The sequence below is a fragment of the Labeo rohita genome, chromosome 19, assembly GCF_022985175.1.
Source record: "Labeo rohita strain BAU-BD-2019 chromosome 19, IGBB_LRoh.1.0, whole genome shotgun sequence".
Lineage (NCBI taxonomy): Eukaryota > Metazoa > Chordata > Actinopteri > Cypriniformes > Cyprinidae > Labeo > Labeo rohita.
The window spans coordinates 18,771,068-18,789,179 of NC_066887.1; the positions used below are offsets into that span (position 1 = coordinate 18,771,068).

At 36.8% G+C, this 18,112-nt stretch overlaps 1 protein-coding gene across 2 annotated transcripts; it reads left to right on the forward strand.

The window, feature by feature from the left end:
• The first annotated feature begins 1,433 nt into the window (after positions 1–1,433).
• pdcd6ip (programmed cell death 6 interacting protein) lies at positions 1,434–17,680 on the forward strand. Of its 2 annotated transcripts, none has more exons than XM_051136220.1 (18): positions 1,434–1,728; positions 3,437–3,485; positions 4,003–4,072; positions 7,431–7,558; positions 7,640–7,793; positions 7,871–7,971; positions 8,428–8,559; positions 8,674–8,896; positions 8,986–9,109; positions 10,195–10,372; positions 11,456–11,567; positions 11,792–11,961; positions 12,791–13,039; positions 13,134–13,268; positions 13,367–13,461; positions 13,546–13,666; positions 13,743–13,942; positions 16,936–17,680. In XM_051136220.1, the coding sequence occupies exons 1-18, from the start codon at positions 1,523–1,525 to the stop codon at positions 17,108–17,110; spliced, it is 2,622 nt and encodes an 873-aa protein (XP_050992177.1). In that variant the 5' UTR covers positions 1,434–1,522; the 3' UTR covers positions 17,111–17,680. The 2 variants fall into 2 exon arrangements, with proteins under 2 accessions (XP_050992177.1, XP_050992178.1); XM_051136221.1 differs by having other exon boundaries at positions 8,443–8,559.
• Positions 17,681–18,112: the final 432 nt, after the last annotated feature.

Below are 18,112 nucleotides of genomic sequence, written 5' to 3' on the forward strand. Positions count from 1 at the left end.
TCAGTATCATTACTCCAGTCTTCAGTGTCACATGATTCTTCAGAAATCACTCTTAATATGCTGATTTTTGTACATTTTTTCAGGATTGAACAGAAAAATCCAAAGATCAGCATTTATAGAAGAAGAATAAATTATAGAAATGCATAATTTTATTTACCAAGGATGCTTTAAATTTATTAAAAGTGATGATAAAGAAATTTATAATGTTACAAAATATTTCTATTTCAGATAAATTCAGTTCTTCTAAACTTTCTATTCATCAAAGAAACCTGAAAAAACTACTCGGCTGTTTTCAACAACAATAAATGGTTTTTGAGCAGCAAATCAGAATATTAAAATGATTTCTGAAGGATCATGTGACGAGTAATGATGCTAAAAATTCAGGTTGAAATCACAGGAATAAATTTTAAAATATATTCAAACAGAAAACAGTTATTTTAAATAGTAATAATATTTCAAAATTTTACTGTTTTTGCTGTACTTTGGATCAAATAAATACAGGCTTGGTGAGCAGAAAAGACTTCTTTAAAAAACAATAAAAATCTTACTGTTCTTACTGTACTGATATTTGGTATGACAAAATACACTACCAGTCTGGTAGTGTATTTTGTCATACCAAATATGTGGTAACACTTTACAGTAATGTTCAATTCATTAACATTAGTTAGTTATATGAACTAACAATAACAAACAAACAATAACAAACACTCAAGAATTTGTTAGGCTTTTGTCAATTTTAACATTTACTGAAACACATTTTAATGGATGTATGCATAAAATGTATCTGTCAGTATTATTTAATAGACCTGACCTACCATGAAGTTGTATTAAAAAAGTAAAAAAAAAATACTGTAACAAATGTATTGCTTATTGTTAGTTCATATTAGTTAATACATAAACTAACGTTGACTAATTCGACCTTATTGTTAAGTATTATTAAATATGTTTTACAATCAAGATTCTTATCACTTTTTCCATTGTTCAGGCCATTACAGGTAATTACAGGTAACTATGTGATAGGACTAAACAAATGAGTCACTGGGGTAAGGTGTGTCTCTCTGACCCTATTCTTCGCTATATTTAAAGTCCTGCATATACATGTTTATTAAATTCCTATATGAATTAAAGAATATATATATATATATATAAATATATATATATATATATATATATATATATATATACACTGTACACTTGATAAGAAAAGTTGAAGTTTTGTCTTGCACCTGATGTCACACCCAGCAAACACTTATAGTTATATTTATACTATACCAATATACAGTTCTACATAAGCCTCCTGCACGCTGTTTACGTATTTAGGGATTTACATGTAAGAAATCAATACAGAATTCGTTTAACGTTGGCGTGATTGCACCCGCCAGCGCAGAATGCGCATGCGTTATTTTGACAGTACATTTGACGTGATGACGCACTGCAGAGAACCAGGAAGTGCTCTGCCTTTGTTTTTATCCGTCTGCAGTGTTCTCATTCTCCACTAGAACTGTGTTTCCCGCGGGCCGTAATGGCGACGTTTATTTCTGTCCCGTTGAAGAAGTCCTCGGAGGTCGATTTAGTGAAACCGCTGTCGAAATTTGTAACGGCCACGTATCCTCAAGGTGAGGAGCAGGCGGAATATCTCCGTGCCGTGGACGAGCTCAATAAGCTGCGTAAAAGTGCTCTGGGGAGGCCGCTGGACAAACACGAGAGCTCGCTGGAAATCCTGCTGCGGTGAGAGCCTGACAACCTGATAACGAAGTTTCAATGGGTGTTTATTTCTACTGCCTGTTAAATATTGATAACTCTGTATCGTGGATTGTGACTGTATGATTTGTTAAAGTGCAGATTCATAGAAACATGAAACGTGAACTGGAGGTGTTGCTCTTGCTGGTTGCCCTTTTTTGCTGCTCAAATGAGAGTATTGACGTCTACAGAGTTTCATTGTTTTAAAGTTTGGACTGCACATATGTGTCTAGTGCGGTATGTGGTGTACGTCATTATATGAAGTTGAGATTTGAGAAGTTGACATCCTGTAAGAGGCTAAAGAATATTTGTACTTTTAAAATTAATTCGTCACACCCAGAGCATTTAAAATGAACTAGTAATAAAAATGTGGGGAAACAATATAAAACGTTGACAGGTTACAGCATCTACATTATACGTTAATACACCCTCATAAACTTAACTCTAAAATCTTAAAGTTAATTAAAAAGTCCAGAACACGCTATGCGTCAACACCCATTTATCAATACGTCACCCGGCTTCCTGGTTTTGCGTGACTCAGGTGTGTCTTTAAGATTGACCTCTACAAACATTCACTATTGATTAATATTACATCGTTCGACGGAAATAACAGGAATACATGAGAAAATATGTTCTGAGTTGTTTATATTATGTTCGCTGAGTTGTTTAAGCAAATTGGTCAGTTATCGTCGACCTAGTTGTCACATGATTCCATTACGTCATGCGTCACTTAGGTGTAAGTGACGTATACGTTTTATTTTGGGGAGAATTTATTACATGCTTTATTACTTTCTCTATAGGCCAGCAGCTGATGTTTTGCTTTGAAAGAGTTGAGGAAATGGCTAGTTAATTTGTTTAACAAAATCAGATTTGCTGTATCATGCTTTCAGTAGCCTACTTCATTAGTCCCCTTTTATATCCATTGTTTTGGTCTTTACTGAAATGTTTATTGTATATTAATTGTTAAAATATATCATCTACTTTCAATTAATTTACCTGCTTATGATACCTTAACATTAACATAATTACATCATTTTTAACATTGAAAAAAGTAACAAAACTGTGTATTTTAATTCTACCTAAAACTCTTGATTGTTCATAAGAATTAGGCCCTGTTTCCCAAGTCAGCGGTTCAGTTCTGCATTTCATTTGCGGTTAAATGTAGTTGAGTTAATGTTGCGACTGGGACTTGCGCCATCTGGAGAGTGAATGAGGAGTGTGTTGCTATAGGAATAAGCTTTTTGTTTGCTGCTTTGTAGCCATGCTTAATGGTCAAGATGAATGGACTGCTTTGTAGCTGCTGTTTAGACCGGTGTTTGGTTTGTGTGACGAAGAACCCCTTGGACACACCCGTCAACAGTATTCCCTCTCCTCTCGGAGTCTACAGTCATGTTCTTTTTATAGTGCTGAGAGGCAAAATATAGCAGATCTAAAACATACGGAGCAGAGATGTAGGGAAATGCTCTTCTTTCCTTCCAGGAAGGAAATGTTTTTGTGTCACTCCGTAACAATGAGGTTAAGTAACTTCAGTAACGTCACTTGATTCTTGGGTTCAGACTGACAGTCACATGAGAATGCCGTCATGGCTAAATTATGTGTTGTTATGGTTTACGTTCCGTCTAAAGAAACTAAAGTGTTTTTCCACACACTTTCTGTTTTAACAACTTTTTTCTTTGTTTTTCTCTCTCCTCTTTAGATATTATGATCAGCTCTGTGCAATCGAACCCAAATTTCCATTTCCAGAGGTAACCTATATAAATTCTCAGTTCTTGGTGTAACATTAACCCATTCATTTTTTAACGACAATAATTGGTTAGGTCCCATTTTATATTAGGTGGCCTTAACTACTATGTACATACATCAAAAAATAAGTACTATGTACTTATTGTGTTCATATTGTATTGCAAAACACTTTTGTTTCTGTTGAGGTTGGCTACGGGTAAGGTTAGGGAAGGGTTTGGTGGTATGGGTAGGTTTAAGGGTGGGTTAAGGTCAACAGTTGAATTATAAATGTAATTACAGAAAATAAGTACGCATGCAGGTATTTCTTAAAAATATAAGTACAATGTGAAAACATGTATGCAATATTTCCGTTATATCAACTGATTAATTTAAATGTAAGTACAGAGTAGTTAAGGCCACCTAATATAAAGTGAGGACATTGATTATAATAACATAGTTATAATAACATAGAGCAATTTGAGCATATTCATAAGTGTCTGTATGTAATAGACAACTGTTTTTTGTTTGTGTTTTTTTCAGTTATGTCTGACATTTACATGGAAAGATGCTTTTGATAAAGGATCTCTTTTTGGAGGCTCAGTCAAGCTTGGTGAGTTGATTTCTGATTTTGAATCAAGATCAGCATATGTCAACACAAACAAATGCACCGAAAGTGAAATTATTTGTTTGTATCGCATACTGTAATGTTTCACATTAGTACTTTCGATTTCACTACAAATTTGCCCTATGGGTAAATTGTTTTAAGGCATGTAAGCTCTTGGTTGATGCTTTATTGCAGATAATTGTATACAGGATGTTTGAAGAATTATGTAAATGCCTTTGGAGTATGCATCAATAAATATTATATTTCTGTTTTCCATATTCAAGGAAAATATGGAAACAGGGCCAGGCACCTAGTCTAGTAAAAAAAGAAGGGCAGCACATCTTGTTAACTAAGAAACATACATAGTGAAACATTTTTATAAAAGTTGTTTCACTTTTTTGTTTCTTTATGAAGTCTAACATGCTAAATACAAACATTACTTTACTTTTTTGTGTATCAGTAACAGTGAAAACTAAAAAATATATTGACAACTTATACAAGCTAATGTTTTATTACTCCTGCATAACTAGCTAACCACAGTTTAACATAATTACCAATAGTGAGTCGTCCAAAAAAAAAAAAAAGTGCACTTTGGATGATTTTTGTCTTTTATGACTAGTCCCACAATGTTCTGGAATGTTCCAGAAAGTACTATAATATTGCATAATATTTCAGAATGTTACAGAATGTTTTAGAATATGCAAAAACAAAATGTCTTTGAAAAAAATAGTGCAAAAATAAATACAAAAATGTATCTGTACTAAACCAATGTTTCATAATCAATCATAGAAGTTCTAAAATTTACCTGGCCTTAATATTTACCTACATATTGATATCGGATAAATGGGTAATAATAATTAGCACCACAGAATTAAAGAGAAGCCATTAAAAATTTAAGTGAAACAATTTTGTTACATTGTTATTGTGTTTGCACGTAAGTAATGTTATCTCTAGTAATTCCATTACCTAATCATTTGGCTCACTGCATTCTTTATTACTGAATATTTCATGGTACCACCAATTTCTCAACTATGCAGATTATTTAATGTAGAGTTTTCTTTCATGTGTTTTGGACTGTACCATGTTTACAAATGCATGATAAATCCCTTCTATATTCTTGTTAAATTTAATTATCAAAAATAGTAAAGTTACTTGTTATTTATACATGGGCCATTGTACACATTGTATGCAAATTGTATAATATCAGAGGTACATTTTTCTAATAATTGTGCTGTTAATTCTCATATTGTATTTTTAGAAAGTCTTTTTATATATATTTTTCCTCTCCCCAAATTTGTCACTACCGAAACACAGTAATATATAATTTAATAAGAAGGGTTATATTGACCTATTAAGATTTTGTTTATGTCTACCTTGTAAATATATATTTTCCTATTTTATTAAAATCAATAACAATTACAACTAAATGTTTCAAGTTTGACTTATGAAATTTGTATTTTGAACTTGATCTTTCTTTGTAAAGGGCATAAAGTTGATCATATGGATTTCAAACTTAAGATTTATTAGTTTGAATGTACACTGAACCAAACGCTATCATACAAAACTCATTTTTGACAGAACATCCCATGTTTCAGTCATGACGGCACATTTTCGGTAGTGACAGTAATGTTTTGGTAGCACAGCATCACATTACATAATTTTAACTTGCATATTAAAACATACTAAAATAACTAAAATGCTTGTATATTTGCTTTGTTTATTTCCTCCATATAAAGGATTTGGTGTTCCCTTTTTTCAGTGCTGAAATAATAATGATGATGTGTTATGGTCGTGACTGTTTTGGTAATGACAGTTTTAAATACTTCAGCTCAAAAGATGCTAATCAGCACATGGTTAGCACAAAGATGCTAATCAGCACATGGTTAGCTAGCACAGTTCTGAACAGTTGTACACAACAAAACAAAACACATTTACCTCAAGATTATGGGACCTATCTTCTCACAGCTATGAGAGCAAGGACACTTTTTTTTTTTTTTTTTACGTTTACAAACGTTTCATGGTTTATAAAGAAAATATAAAATAAATCTATTTTTGTAACTTTTGTAGCTTTTTTTAAAAAAAATCAAAAATATATTTTTAAAAACAACAATAGAATAAAAAGCAAAAAAAATTTAATATTATTTTCATGAATGAAATTTGGGGGTTAGGGTTTGGGACAGCCACCTCACATTTGAAAGTACTCAATAAAATGGTGATTTTTATATATATTAAGCTTACTGATCTTTTAAATATTATTGTGGGTTTCAATAGATAATCAAAGGATCTTAGTAAACATCTAAAATTTGAATACTTAAATGCTTTTTAAACTTTTTGTTGTTGTTGTAAAACAGCAGCTTGCACCAGTTCTGTAGAATGGCCCATATATGGATGATTTTTTGGTGTTATTAGTAAAACGCTTTGACAAAAAAAAACTATATTAATGTAACACATTTTATACATAGATGTTTCATAGTGTTTTGCTTGTGCAATATCAAAGTCAATTAATTTAAAAAGGCTTAAAGGAGAAGTTCACTTCCAGAACAAAAATTTACAGATAATTTACCCCCTTGTTATCCAAGATGTTCATGTCTTTCTTTCTTCAGTCATTTCAAAGAAATTGTTTTTTGAGGAAAACATTTCAGGATGTCTCTCCATATTATGGACTTCTACAGTTTCCCGAGTTTAAACTTCCAAAATGTGTCTTATCTAGCAAAACAATCGGCCATTTTTGAAACAAATTGACAGTTTATATACTTTTTAACCTCAAATGCTTGTCATGTCTAGCTCTGCTTGCATTCTGTGTATTCTGGTTCATGACAGTTAGGGCATGTCAAAAAACTCCCATCTCATTTTCTTCTCCAACTTCAAAATCATCCTACATCGCTGTTTTACCTTTTTTGTAAAGGGCCTTTGATCTTCTTTGCACATTCACTTTGTAAACACTGGGTCGGTACTTCTGCAATGATTTAGGCAATTTTCACGCAGAGCTAGACAAGACGAGCATTTGAGGTTAAAAAGTACATGAATGGATTAAAAAATGACCAATTGTTTTGCTAGATAAGACACTTCTTCCTCAGCTGGGATCATTTAGAGCTCTTTGAAGCTGCATTTAAACTGCATTTTGGACACCATAGATGTCTACTATATGAGAGAAATCCTGAAATGTTTTCCTCAAAAAACATAATTTCTTTACGACTGAAGAAAGAAAGACATGAACATCTTGGATGACAACGGGGTGAGTATATTATATGTAAATTTTTGTTCTGGAAGTAAATTTCTCCTTTAATTAAAAACTGCTTATCATAAAAAGGAAGTAAAAGAACGGAAATAGTGATTAATCCACTGTGTGGTTTGTGTGTTTCAGCATTGGCAAGTGTGGGCTATGAGAAGACGTGTGTGTTGTTCAACGTGGGGGCGCTGGCCAGTCAGATTGCTTCTGAGCAGAATCTCGACAATGACGAGGGACTGAAGACCGCTGCCAAGTTCTACCAGGTTTGATTTTGACCTTAAATCCTTCAACACAGACAATCGAGAGAAATAAAAATGTTTCAAGCATTTCCTGTCTCTTTCCAGCTGGCAAGTGGAGCGTTTGCTCATATAAAGGATACGGTGCTGTCTGCACTGAATCGAGAGCCCACCATGGACATCTCCCCCGAGACGGTGGGCACGCTCAGTCAGATCATGCTCAGCCAGGCACAGGAGGTTTTCGTTCTCAAAGCCACCGCTGGTGCGTCTGTGTTTATGTTTGTGCATTTTCTGCTTGTGGTTGACACAGGTTTAACTGTCTAATGTTTCATCTCACAGATAAAATGAAGGACGCCATTGTCGCTAAACTTGCCAACCAGGCGGCAGATTACTACGGCGATGCTTTTAAGCAATGTCAATACAAAGAGAATCTCCCTAAGGTATGTGTAGTTTCCAATACACATGACAGACACCTTAGAGGGGGAACTTGATCCACTAGGGGTCACTGTGCAATCAAACTAGACACTGTTAAACATCAAGCAAAGATCCCCACATACTGCATGCAGCGATCACTGTGGGTGTGTCTGTATATGTGCACCTAGAGATTTAAGTTTCCTTGATTCCCATAATGACTGCTAGTTACCCCTCACACGCACACACGCACTCTCACAGCCTCAGCCTTTGTTTTCTTCTCCTATTGATCTGTGAATGAACGCTGCATGAGCGTTGTGTGAGGATTTGGTTGGGGTTCGCTGAAGAATGCGTGCTGATTTGCTGTTCTGTTTTCTCTTCCTGCGCCCTGTGCTGTGTGTCTGTGCTCGTTTGTGGTTGCCCGTGGTGTTGGTTCGTGGTTGCCGTGGCGTTTGTGATTGCTGTGGTTGCCTCTCCCTGGTCAGTATTTTTATTTCCAGGAAGTGCTTCCCGTCCTCGCTGCCAAGCACTGTATGATGCAGGCCACCGCAGAGCTGCACCAGTCAGCCCTGGCCAATCAGAAGAAAAAATTTGGAGAGGAGATCGCTCGGCTGCAGGTGTGTTTGTCTGTGTGTGACAGACTGTTTATTTTTGTCGCTTGTTTTATTCATTCGGTTTTGAGCTTCATTAATAGGACGTTGACGTTCTGGTCTCTCATGCGTGTCTTGCAGCATGCCACAGAGCTGGTGAAGACCGCAGCTTCTCGATACGACGAGTACGTTAACGTAAAGGATCTTTCAGATAAGATCAGCCGCGCACTCACAGCTGCAAAGAAAGACAATGACTTCATCTACCACGACCGTGTGCCAGAGGTCAAAGACCTGGAGCACATTGGCAAAGCATCTCTGGTCAAAGCAACTGCAGTTCAGACACCACTCAGCCAGAAGTTCACAGGTCAGAATGATGCACACATGACTTTTCCTTGGTTTCTTATGTGGAAAAATTCAACTAATTGCATTACTTGCTGCTTTGTTTGTGTTTAGATCTGTTTGAGAAGATGGTGCCGATGGCAGTGCAGCAGTCAGTGAGTGCAGCCAATTCCAGGAAGGCTGACACAGTCAACAGACTGATTGGCAGCATGAGGGAAGCAACGAATCTCTGCAACGGGTTAGTGTTGGTGCATCTTGCATGAGTCCATTTGAACTCCATTAAAAGTCCATTAACATGTACAGTGAGAACTGTTACTGCTTTGCTTTTAATTGTTTTAAATGAGAAGTTCATTTCCAGAACAAAAATTTACAGATAATGTACTCACCCCCTTGTCATCCAAGATGTTCATGTCTGTCTTTCTTCAGTTGTTACGAAATTGTTTTTTTGAGGAAAACATTTCAGGATTTTTCTTCATATAGTGGACTTCTATGGTGCCCAGAGTTTGAACTTCCAAAATGCATTTAAATGGGGCTTAAAACAATCCCAAATGCAGCTGTGAACAATCCCAGCTGAGGAAGAAGGGTCTTATGTAGCGAAACGATCGCTTATTTAAAAAAAATAATAATAATAATTCATATACTTTTTAACCTCAAACGCTCATCTTATTTTGCTCTGCTCTGCCTGAACTCTGTTTTTTTTTTTTTTTTTTTTTTCGGTTCAAGACCGAATCTCCCATTGTATTTTCTCCCTCAACTTCTAAAATCATCCTACATCCCCCAGTCTTTGCAAAGTGAACATGCAAACACTCTTAACAAAAAAGGTAAAACAGCAATGTAGGACAATTTTTTTTTTTAACAAACCCTAACTGTCTTGAACCGGAAAAAAACAGAGTTCAGGCAGAGCAAGACAAGACGAGCGTTTGAGGTTAAAAAGTATGTAAATTGTAATTTAAAAAAATATATAATAACCGATCATTCTTCCTCCGCTGGGATTGTTTACAACCGCATTTGGGATCATTTGAAGCTGCATCAGGGCACCATAGTCCACTATATGGAGAGAAATCCAGAAATGTGTTCCTCAGAAATCAATTTCATTATGACTGAAGAAAGACATGAACATCTTGGATGACAAAGGGGCGAGTACATTATCGGTAAATTTTTGTACTGTTTTGTTTCTCTTTTAAGGCATCAATCACAGATGTAATACTGCACATAATGCTTTTACTTAAACCTGGATATGCTAAATTTTCAATTTTATCAGTATTTTGGGTGGATAAATGAGGTTTGGTGGTGGTGATTAATTGCGTTGTTGCTAATTGGTAGGGTGTTGGCGTCTTTGAACCTGCCGGCGGCTCTAGAAGATCTGACGGGAGACGCGGTCCCTCAGTCCATCCTTGAGAAGAGCCGTGCTATTGTTCAGCAGGGTGGCCTACAGAGCATCGAACAGCTCATTAAAGATCTCCCTGAACTGCTGCAGAGGAACCGTGAGATCCTGGATGAGGTGATGCGCACGTTCACCATCTGTTTTATGGTCTTTTATACAGATCCAAATGTCTGAGATCACTAGTAATAATGCTTCTGGTTTTGCATTTTTTTCTCATTTAAAGGGATAGTTCACCCAAATCATGTCATTCCAAACCTGTAAGTTAATCTTTGGAACAAAAATATCTAAATTTGTGATGAAATTGTTGAGCTTTCTGACCCTACATGGACAAATGCTTCTGCCACATTCAAGATGAATGCATAAGCATGTGTCGTGGTACTCTTGTAAACGCACATCAAAGACTGACACACAAGAGAAGAAATTAGTGAATGAAGTTGTTATGTTTGCTTTCTTTGCACACAAAAATATTCTCGTAGCTTCAGAAATTGAAAGTTGAACCACTGATGTGACATGGACTATTTTAACGATGTCCTTACTACCTTTCTGGTCCTTGAACGTGGTAGTTGCATTGCTGTATGTGCAGGGTCAGAAAGCTCTCTGATTTTATCAAAAATATCTTAATTTGTGTTCTGAAAATGAATGATGGTCTTACGGGTTTGGAAAGGAATGAGAGTGAGTTATTAATGACAGAATTTTCATTTTTGTCCTTTGACCACAAAACCAGTCATGAGATTTAAAAAATAAGCTTCACATTGATGTATGGTTTGTTAGTATAGGACAATATTTGGCCAAGATACAACTATTTGAAAATCTGGAATCTGAGAGTGCAAAAAATAAATTTAATTTACCTTTAAAATTGTCCAAATGAAGTTCTTAGCAATGCATATTACTAACCAAAAATTAAGTTTTGATATATTTACGGTAGGAAATTTACAAAATATCTTCATGGAACATGATCTTTACTTAATATCCAAATGATTTTTGGCATTAAAATATAATAATAATTTTGACCCATACAATGTGTTTTTGGCTGTTGCTACAAATATACTACTTACAACTGGTTTTGTGGTTTAGGCTCACATTTTTTGGGGAACTATGCCTTTAAACCCACTATATATGTCTATGACACCATCTGACTGTATGAACTTGCATTTGATACTATTTAGTATCATGAACAAAAATTGTGCGTTGTTGTTACAGTCCTTGAAGATGTTAGATGATGAGGAAACAACAGACAATGAACTCAGAGCCAAATTCAATCAGCGCTGGAACAGAACTCCCTCTGGAGATCTGTATAAACCACTCAGAGCAGGTACATACACACTTCCACACGGCATTTATGCATTTAGCAGATGCTTTTGCCTAATGAGACTTACAGTGCATTCTAGGTAAACACATTATCAGTTTGTATGCTTTTCCTGCTTATGACTTTTATGTTGCTGGTGTCATGCTCTACCAGTTATGCTGTCAGAACCCATCTCGAGGATCGCTTTGCTCATAATGGTTTACCCCCTCTCTCTCTGTTTCTCCATGCAGAGGGAAATAATTTTCGCAATATACTGGATAAGGCAGTGCAGGCTGATCAGGTTGTGAGAGAGCGTTACACTGCACATTGTGAGATGATTGCTTTGCTCTGCAAGCCAGAGAATGAGCTCAGTGCCGCCATACCGTCTGCAAACCCCGCCAAGACTCTGCAGGGCAGTGAGGTGAGTGTTATGATTGTTAACTTACTAAAACTATCAAAAATTATTAAAGAAAAAAAGAAATGAACAAATATGACCCTGGACCAGAAAACCAGTCATAAGGGCCAGTTTTTGGAAATTGAGATTTATACATCATCTGAAAGCTGAACAAATAAGCTTTATATTTGGCCGAAATACAGCTGTTTGAAAATCTGGAATCTGAGGGTGCAAAATATTGAGAAAATGCCTTAAAAGTTGTTCAAATGAAGTTCTTAGTAATGTATATCACTAATCAAAAATTAAGTTTTGACACATTTACAGTAGGAAATTTACAACATATCTTCATGAAACATAAAAGAGAAATCGTTAATTTTGACCCACGCAATGTATTTTTGGCTATTGCTACAAATATACCCATGCTACTTATGACTGGTTTTGTTGTTCAGGGTCACAAATGTTTAAAAAATATATAAATATTAGTTGAAAAACTGAAAGTAAATGAAAATCAGAACATTAGAGTTAAATTAGAAATTTTGCCTTGGGAGCTAACTGAAATATTAAGCTAAAGTACTAAAATTACTAACTGACGTAAACTGAAATAAAAATAATTTTTAAATATTTAAAACTAATAAATGACAGAAACTAAGATTAAAATTAAAACTAAAAATATACAAATAAATGCACATTTTATATATAAAGAAGCTTACTCAATAATATTAATAAAAATTAACCTAGTATTTAAATAATACTAAAATAAGACTGGGTGTGATATACACATTGACCCATTTATTTCACTGACTAACCCTGAACCATCATGCTATCCTTCAGTCCGGGCTTGTCCTCTTCTGTGCAGGTGGTAAACGTGCTGAGAGCTCAGCTGGCACAGCTGGATGAGGTGAAGAGGGAAAGAGAAGTTCTGGAGGGAGAGGTCAAGTCGGTGACCTTTGATATGACAACGAAGTTCCTTACCGCACTGGCTCAAGATGGCGCCATTAACGAAGAGGTCATGACCGCCAGTGAGCTGGAGACCCGTTACGGCTCTCACACACAACGTGTTCAGCAGAATTTACGCAGACAGGAGGAACTGCTGTCACAGATACAGGTGCACACAAAAACTCACACATGAGCAACATTTCAAAAAGTGATACTCACAGAATTCTAATTTATAAAAAAAAAAAATTTCCTTCTTGTCTCAGGTGTCTCACCAGGAGTTTTCAGCACTCAAGCAGTCCAACTCTGAGGCTAATAACAGAGAGGAGGTCTTGAAGAAGCTCGCCTCAGCCCACGATAGCTACATAGAGATCAGCTCCAATATCAAAGAGGGGACTAAAGTAACTAACTCATGCACTAATATTAGTTCTGCACACATGCACGATCTATAAGATGTCTCTCAGCTGTCTCATTCTCTCTTTTCCTCCTCCTCTTTCAGTTCTACAATGATCTAACAGAAATCCTGTTGAAGTTTCAAAATAAGTGCAGCGACATTGTCTTCGCTCGCAAAACTGAGAGGGATGAACTGCTCAAGTATGTACTTCAATTGTGTGCACATATTAACAAATCCTAATGGTTTCAGATGACTCTAATTGGCTTACGACTGTTTGATTAAAGGGAGCTGCAGCAGAGCATTGCTCGTGAGCCGAGCGCTCCTTCATTCAACGTCCCGTCGTACCAGTCCAACACTCCTGCGCCTGCCTCAGGAGGCCCGACCCCTGCACCCAGGACTGTGTTTGTGAGTTTGCAGACTGATAAGCTCTAAAGAAAGTCCTTGACTGCAAGAAATAGTCTTATTTATATTTCCATTCCAGACCCCGCAGCAGCCTCAGGCTAAACCCCAGCCGCCAGCGAGACCGCCACCCCCAGCCATCACTCCTCAGGCGGCCAGTACTGCAGCTCCAGTCAGTACTCCAGTGGCTCCCAGCAGCACTAATCCCCCACCTGTTGCACCACCCACTGGACCCTCACAGGCTCAAGGACCACCCTACCCCACTTATCAAGGCTACCCAGGGTAAATAAAGACTTTCACAAGTACCTGTGTGCTCAGAGCTGTATGTAAGTGACAGTCCATAGCTCAGTTCTAAAACCGTGAGGTAGTTTCCTCATGGTCAGCTTGATAATGCTGCCTTCTAAGATGCGGTCTAAATCTAAGGCTGCATCCAAATATGCAGACTTACCTACTGCATATAGAATAGGCAAAAATGGTATGTGAAAAGAGTAGTATGTCCAAATTCACAGTATTCATAAAATAGCAAAAAGTACCTGAATTACCTACCACAGGGGTGTCCAAACACAGTCCTGGAGGGCTGGTGTCCTGCAGAGTTTAGCTCCAACTTCCCTCAGCACACCTGACTGGAAGTTTCTGGTATGCCCAGAGATTTTCTTACTATAGGGAGATGAGAGGGTCTGTTACTTAGTATTGTAGAATAAGCGTAACGGCTAATTAGGATCATGTGTCCCTTAATAACCAATCACATTACATCCTTGACGTCATTGAATTTCAGAGTTGTGCGACACTCAATCGCCGTTTACGGATACCATAATGAATAAGAAGTGCTATAAGCTGAATCCCACCTTTTGCAAAAAGTTATTGACCTCTCTTATAAAACTGCATTTTTTTTCATGGTAAACTCTAAAAATAGTTTAATCCAAAAGTATTGTTTAGTGTAAAACATGTTGAAAATTAGCAGATAGGCTGTCGTTTCCTCTAAAAAGCTGTTTATTCAGCGTAGTGAAACCTCTCTTCCACTGACATCCATTCAAAGAAAACGGCCTCTCGTCGTCTTTCCCACGTACTGCCAGACTGGAAGCGTTAGCTTTAGCTGTTACGATTTTTCAGGTAATGGTTGCAGGCTTGCCATCTACTGGCTTTGGTATGCCTACCTAGGAAGACCTTGATTAGATGATTCAGGTGTGTTTAATTGGGGTTGGAGCTAAACTCTGCAGGACAGTGGCCCTCCAGGAGCAGGATTGGACACCTCCATCCAATGATCCCACTTTTTGTGGAAAAATGCAATGCCAGGTGATCTGACCAGTCTGCCATTTTGTCTGTAAAAAAAAACAGACCTAAAAGTAGATTAACATCAATGGGCATGAACTTCAAAACTGGTGTGTATTGATCCAAGTTTGATCTTTCTGCAAGGGCTGGGCAATTTTTTTATTTTTTTTATTTTTTATTCCCACCCTCCGATTTTGATTAATTCAAATTTAATGTTTTGTTTTTATTTTTTAGAAATTGGGGTTTTGAGACCGTAACGAAGGGGGGAGGGTCTTTGTAAAGGTTCAATTCCATTTCTGCAAAATACTGTAATTAATTACAGTTCTATATCATGATTCTTGAACTTGTGTTCTTCTGCTGATGAAGATGGAACATAAAAACAGTTTATTTTTTCATCCTTTTATGTAAGAACGCAGAATCGTTCAGAGAAGCCAGAATCGTTAAATTTAAATTTCTATTCCTGCCTACAATACCTAAGCCTAATTGTAAGTCTCCCTTGCACTTCGTGTAATGAATGCCATTTGTGTCCACAGAATTACTGCCAAAGTAAAGCGTTACAAATCAGTCACTTAAAATCCAATTCACACTGCAGGCAAAACTTTTTTTTTTTTTTTTTTTTTTTTTTCCTTCCACTGGTCAGTTTTAAAATTTTGGACTATTTTCCTTTAATTCCATGTATCCTGTTGGAAAGAAAAGATCCATAATACACATTTGTTTATTTTTATAAACTTTTTTTTTTGTATTTGTTTTTATAGATTTAAATGACAGTATATCTTCGAAGTTTGAGCCAGAAATTTTCACTTCAGTAGCACTCTTACTCCAGACTTTCCAGTTTTATTCCTATGTATATTCTGATGGTTTTTCAAGAGGGGTTTATTCATCTGATTTATTTTATTCCAACAAACATTCTGACTTTTGATAGTATTTTCTGACCCAAAATTCTGAAAACTTCTTTTGAAGGAGAAGTTCACTTTCAGAACAAAAATTTACAGATAATGTACTCACCCCCTTGTTATCCAAAATGTCCATGTCTTTCTTCAGTCGTAAAAAAAATTATGGTTTTTAAAGAAAACATTTAAGGATTTCTCTCCATACAATGGACTTCTATGGTTCCCCTGAGTTTTAACTTCCAAAATGCAGTTTAAATGCAGCTTCAAAGGGCTCTAAACAATCCCAGCTGAGGAAGAAGGGTCTTATCTAGCAAAACAATTGGTTCTTTTCTAAATAAAATTACAATTTATATACTTTTTAACCTCAAACAGTCGTCTTGTCTAGTTGAATTCAACATTTTAAATCTGGTTGAACAAATGTTCAGATTTCTGTTCTGGAAATGCTTGTGAGTACATATTTATTTAGATAAAACTTAAAGCATATAATATGAACAATTATCTTGCTATTCATAAAACAGAAAAAAGTTCCCACATGACCTGCAGGGGTGTCCAAACTCGGTCCTGGAGGGTCGGTGTCCTGCAGAGTTTAGCCAGGAAGTTTCTAGTATGCCTAGCAAGAGCTTGATTAGCTGGTTTATGTGTGTGTAAAACTCTGTGGGACAGTAGCTCTCAAGGACTGAGTTTGGGCGCCCCTGCCTTAACGGTATAGTTCACCCAAAAATGAAAATTCTGTCATTAATTACTCACCCTCATGTCAAACCCGTAAGCCCTTTATTCATCTTCAGAACACAAATGAAGATATTTTTGAGAAAATCCGAAAGTTTTCTGACCCTGTATAGACAGGAACGCAACTGACACGTTCAAGGCCCAGAAACTTAGTAAGGACATTGTTAAAATAGTCCGTCAGTGGTTCAACCTTACCTTTTTTGAAGCTACGAGAATACTTTAACATTTATTCAACATGAAGGTAAGTATTTGACAGAATTTTCATTTTTGGGTGAACTATCCCTTTAATGTACCATGATTAGTCAACCAATTAAGTATGGTGATATCAGTTAAAACGTTTACCCAATTCAGCTTAAAACTCAATTTTGTTGTCTCACTCCTCTCTTCTAGGTATTACCAGATGCCAGTGGCCTATAACCCATATGCATATGGGCAGTTTAATATGCCCTACATGCCCTATCAAGCCCAGGGGCAGGCTGGATACCCCGGAGGCCCCCCTGCACAGCAGCCCTACCCTTATCCTCAACAGCCACCACAGCAACAGCCCTATTACCCCCAACAGTAGAGCGCACCTCTCGCTACTACCAGCCACACTCATTCCTGTAAACTAGCAATCCTATTACTGCACTTAACTATTAACACTTCTGCACTCACACGCGCTCTCTCTACTTAACATCTGGCTTAATCTGGGCGGGGCTTAGAATACAGGCCCCGCCCCCCTCTTTGTGGGTGGACTTTTAGGCCAAGGTTCACAAAGCAGGTGTGCTCGTCGAGGGAAGATCTGATCTCTGTCTCTATCTGTCTCTCTCTGTCTTACCCTCTAGCCCAAAGTGAAGCTGCTGGCTGCCTGCCACTGCTTATATCTTATTTTTGTAATGAATACTGACATATAATCTAATGCAAGAGCTGTTGATTTCTTACCTTGATGATGATTTAATTGCTGGGAGAAAGACTGTGGTTCTGTCTTACTGTAACCCTAGTTGTACTATTATACCTCCTTCTGTTCAGTCTACAATCATCGCTTCAGGAAAGGAGCAGTTATACAGCTTAGAGAATGGATTTGTCACTAAAATAATTCATTTTCATTTTTGTGTTTCTATTGTTTTCATGTGATTAAAACCAGTCTGATATTAAAGACGGTCTTTTTATTCCCTTTCTATGCATGGTACTTGGAGCCTGTGGGTGTACTTTCAGCATTTTTTGTCATTGTTAGTGACTCTCTGCATTGTTCGGCATTCATCCAGTGCCAAATCCAACAGCTGAGCAGATTGAGTTCAGATTAATAGGCTGGGCTATGAACGTGGCTGCAAGTCTGACTGTCACCACACATGAATTCAAGTGTGTTTGTTCGATAATTATTCCCATGCTATTTTTGTCTTGAAAGAGCCATGCTGAACCGACTGTCTCCATGGATACAGATGGAAGAGGATGGGTGTTTTTTTTTTTTTGTTTTTTTTTCCAAGTGCGGGTAGATGAATGTTTATCGAGGTATTAGAGTGTTTTGATTATGTAAGGATGTTTTCTTTAGGACATAACACAAAGTCTGTTCACATATACTTGAGCTGTG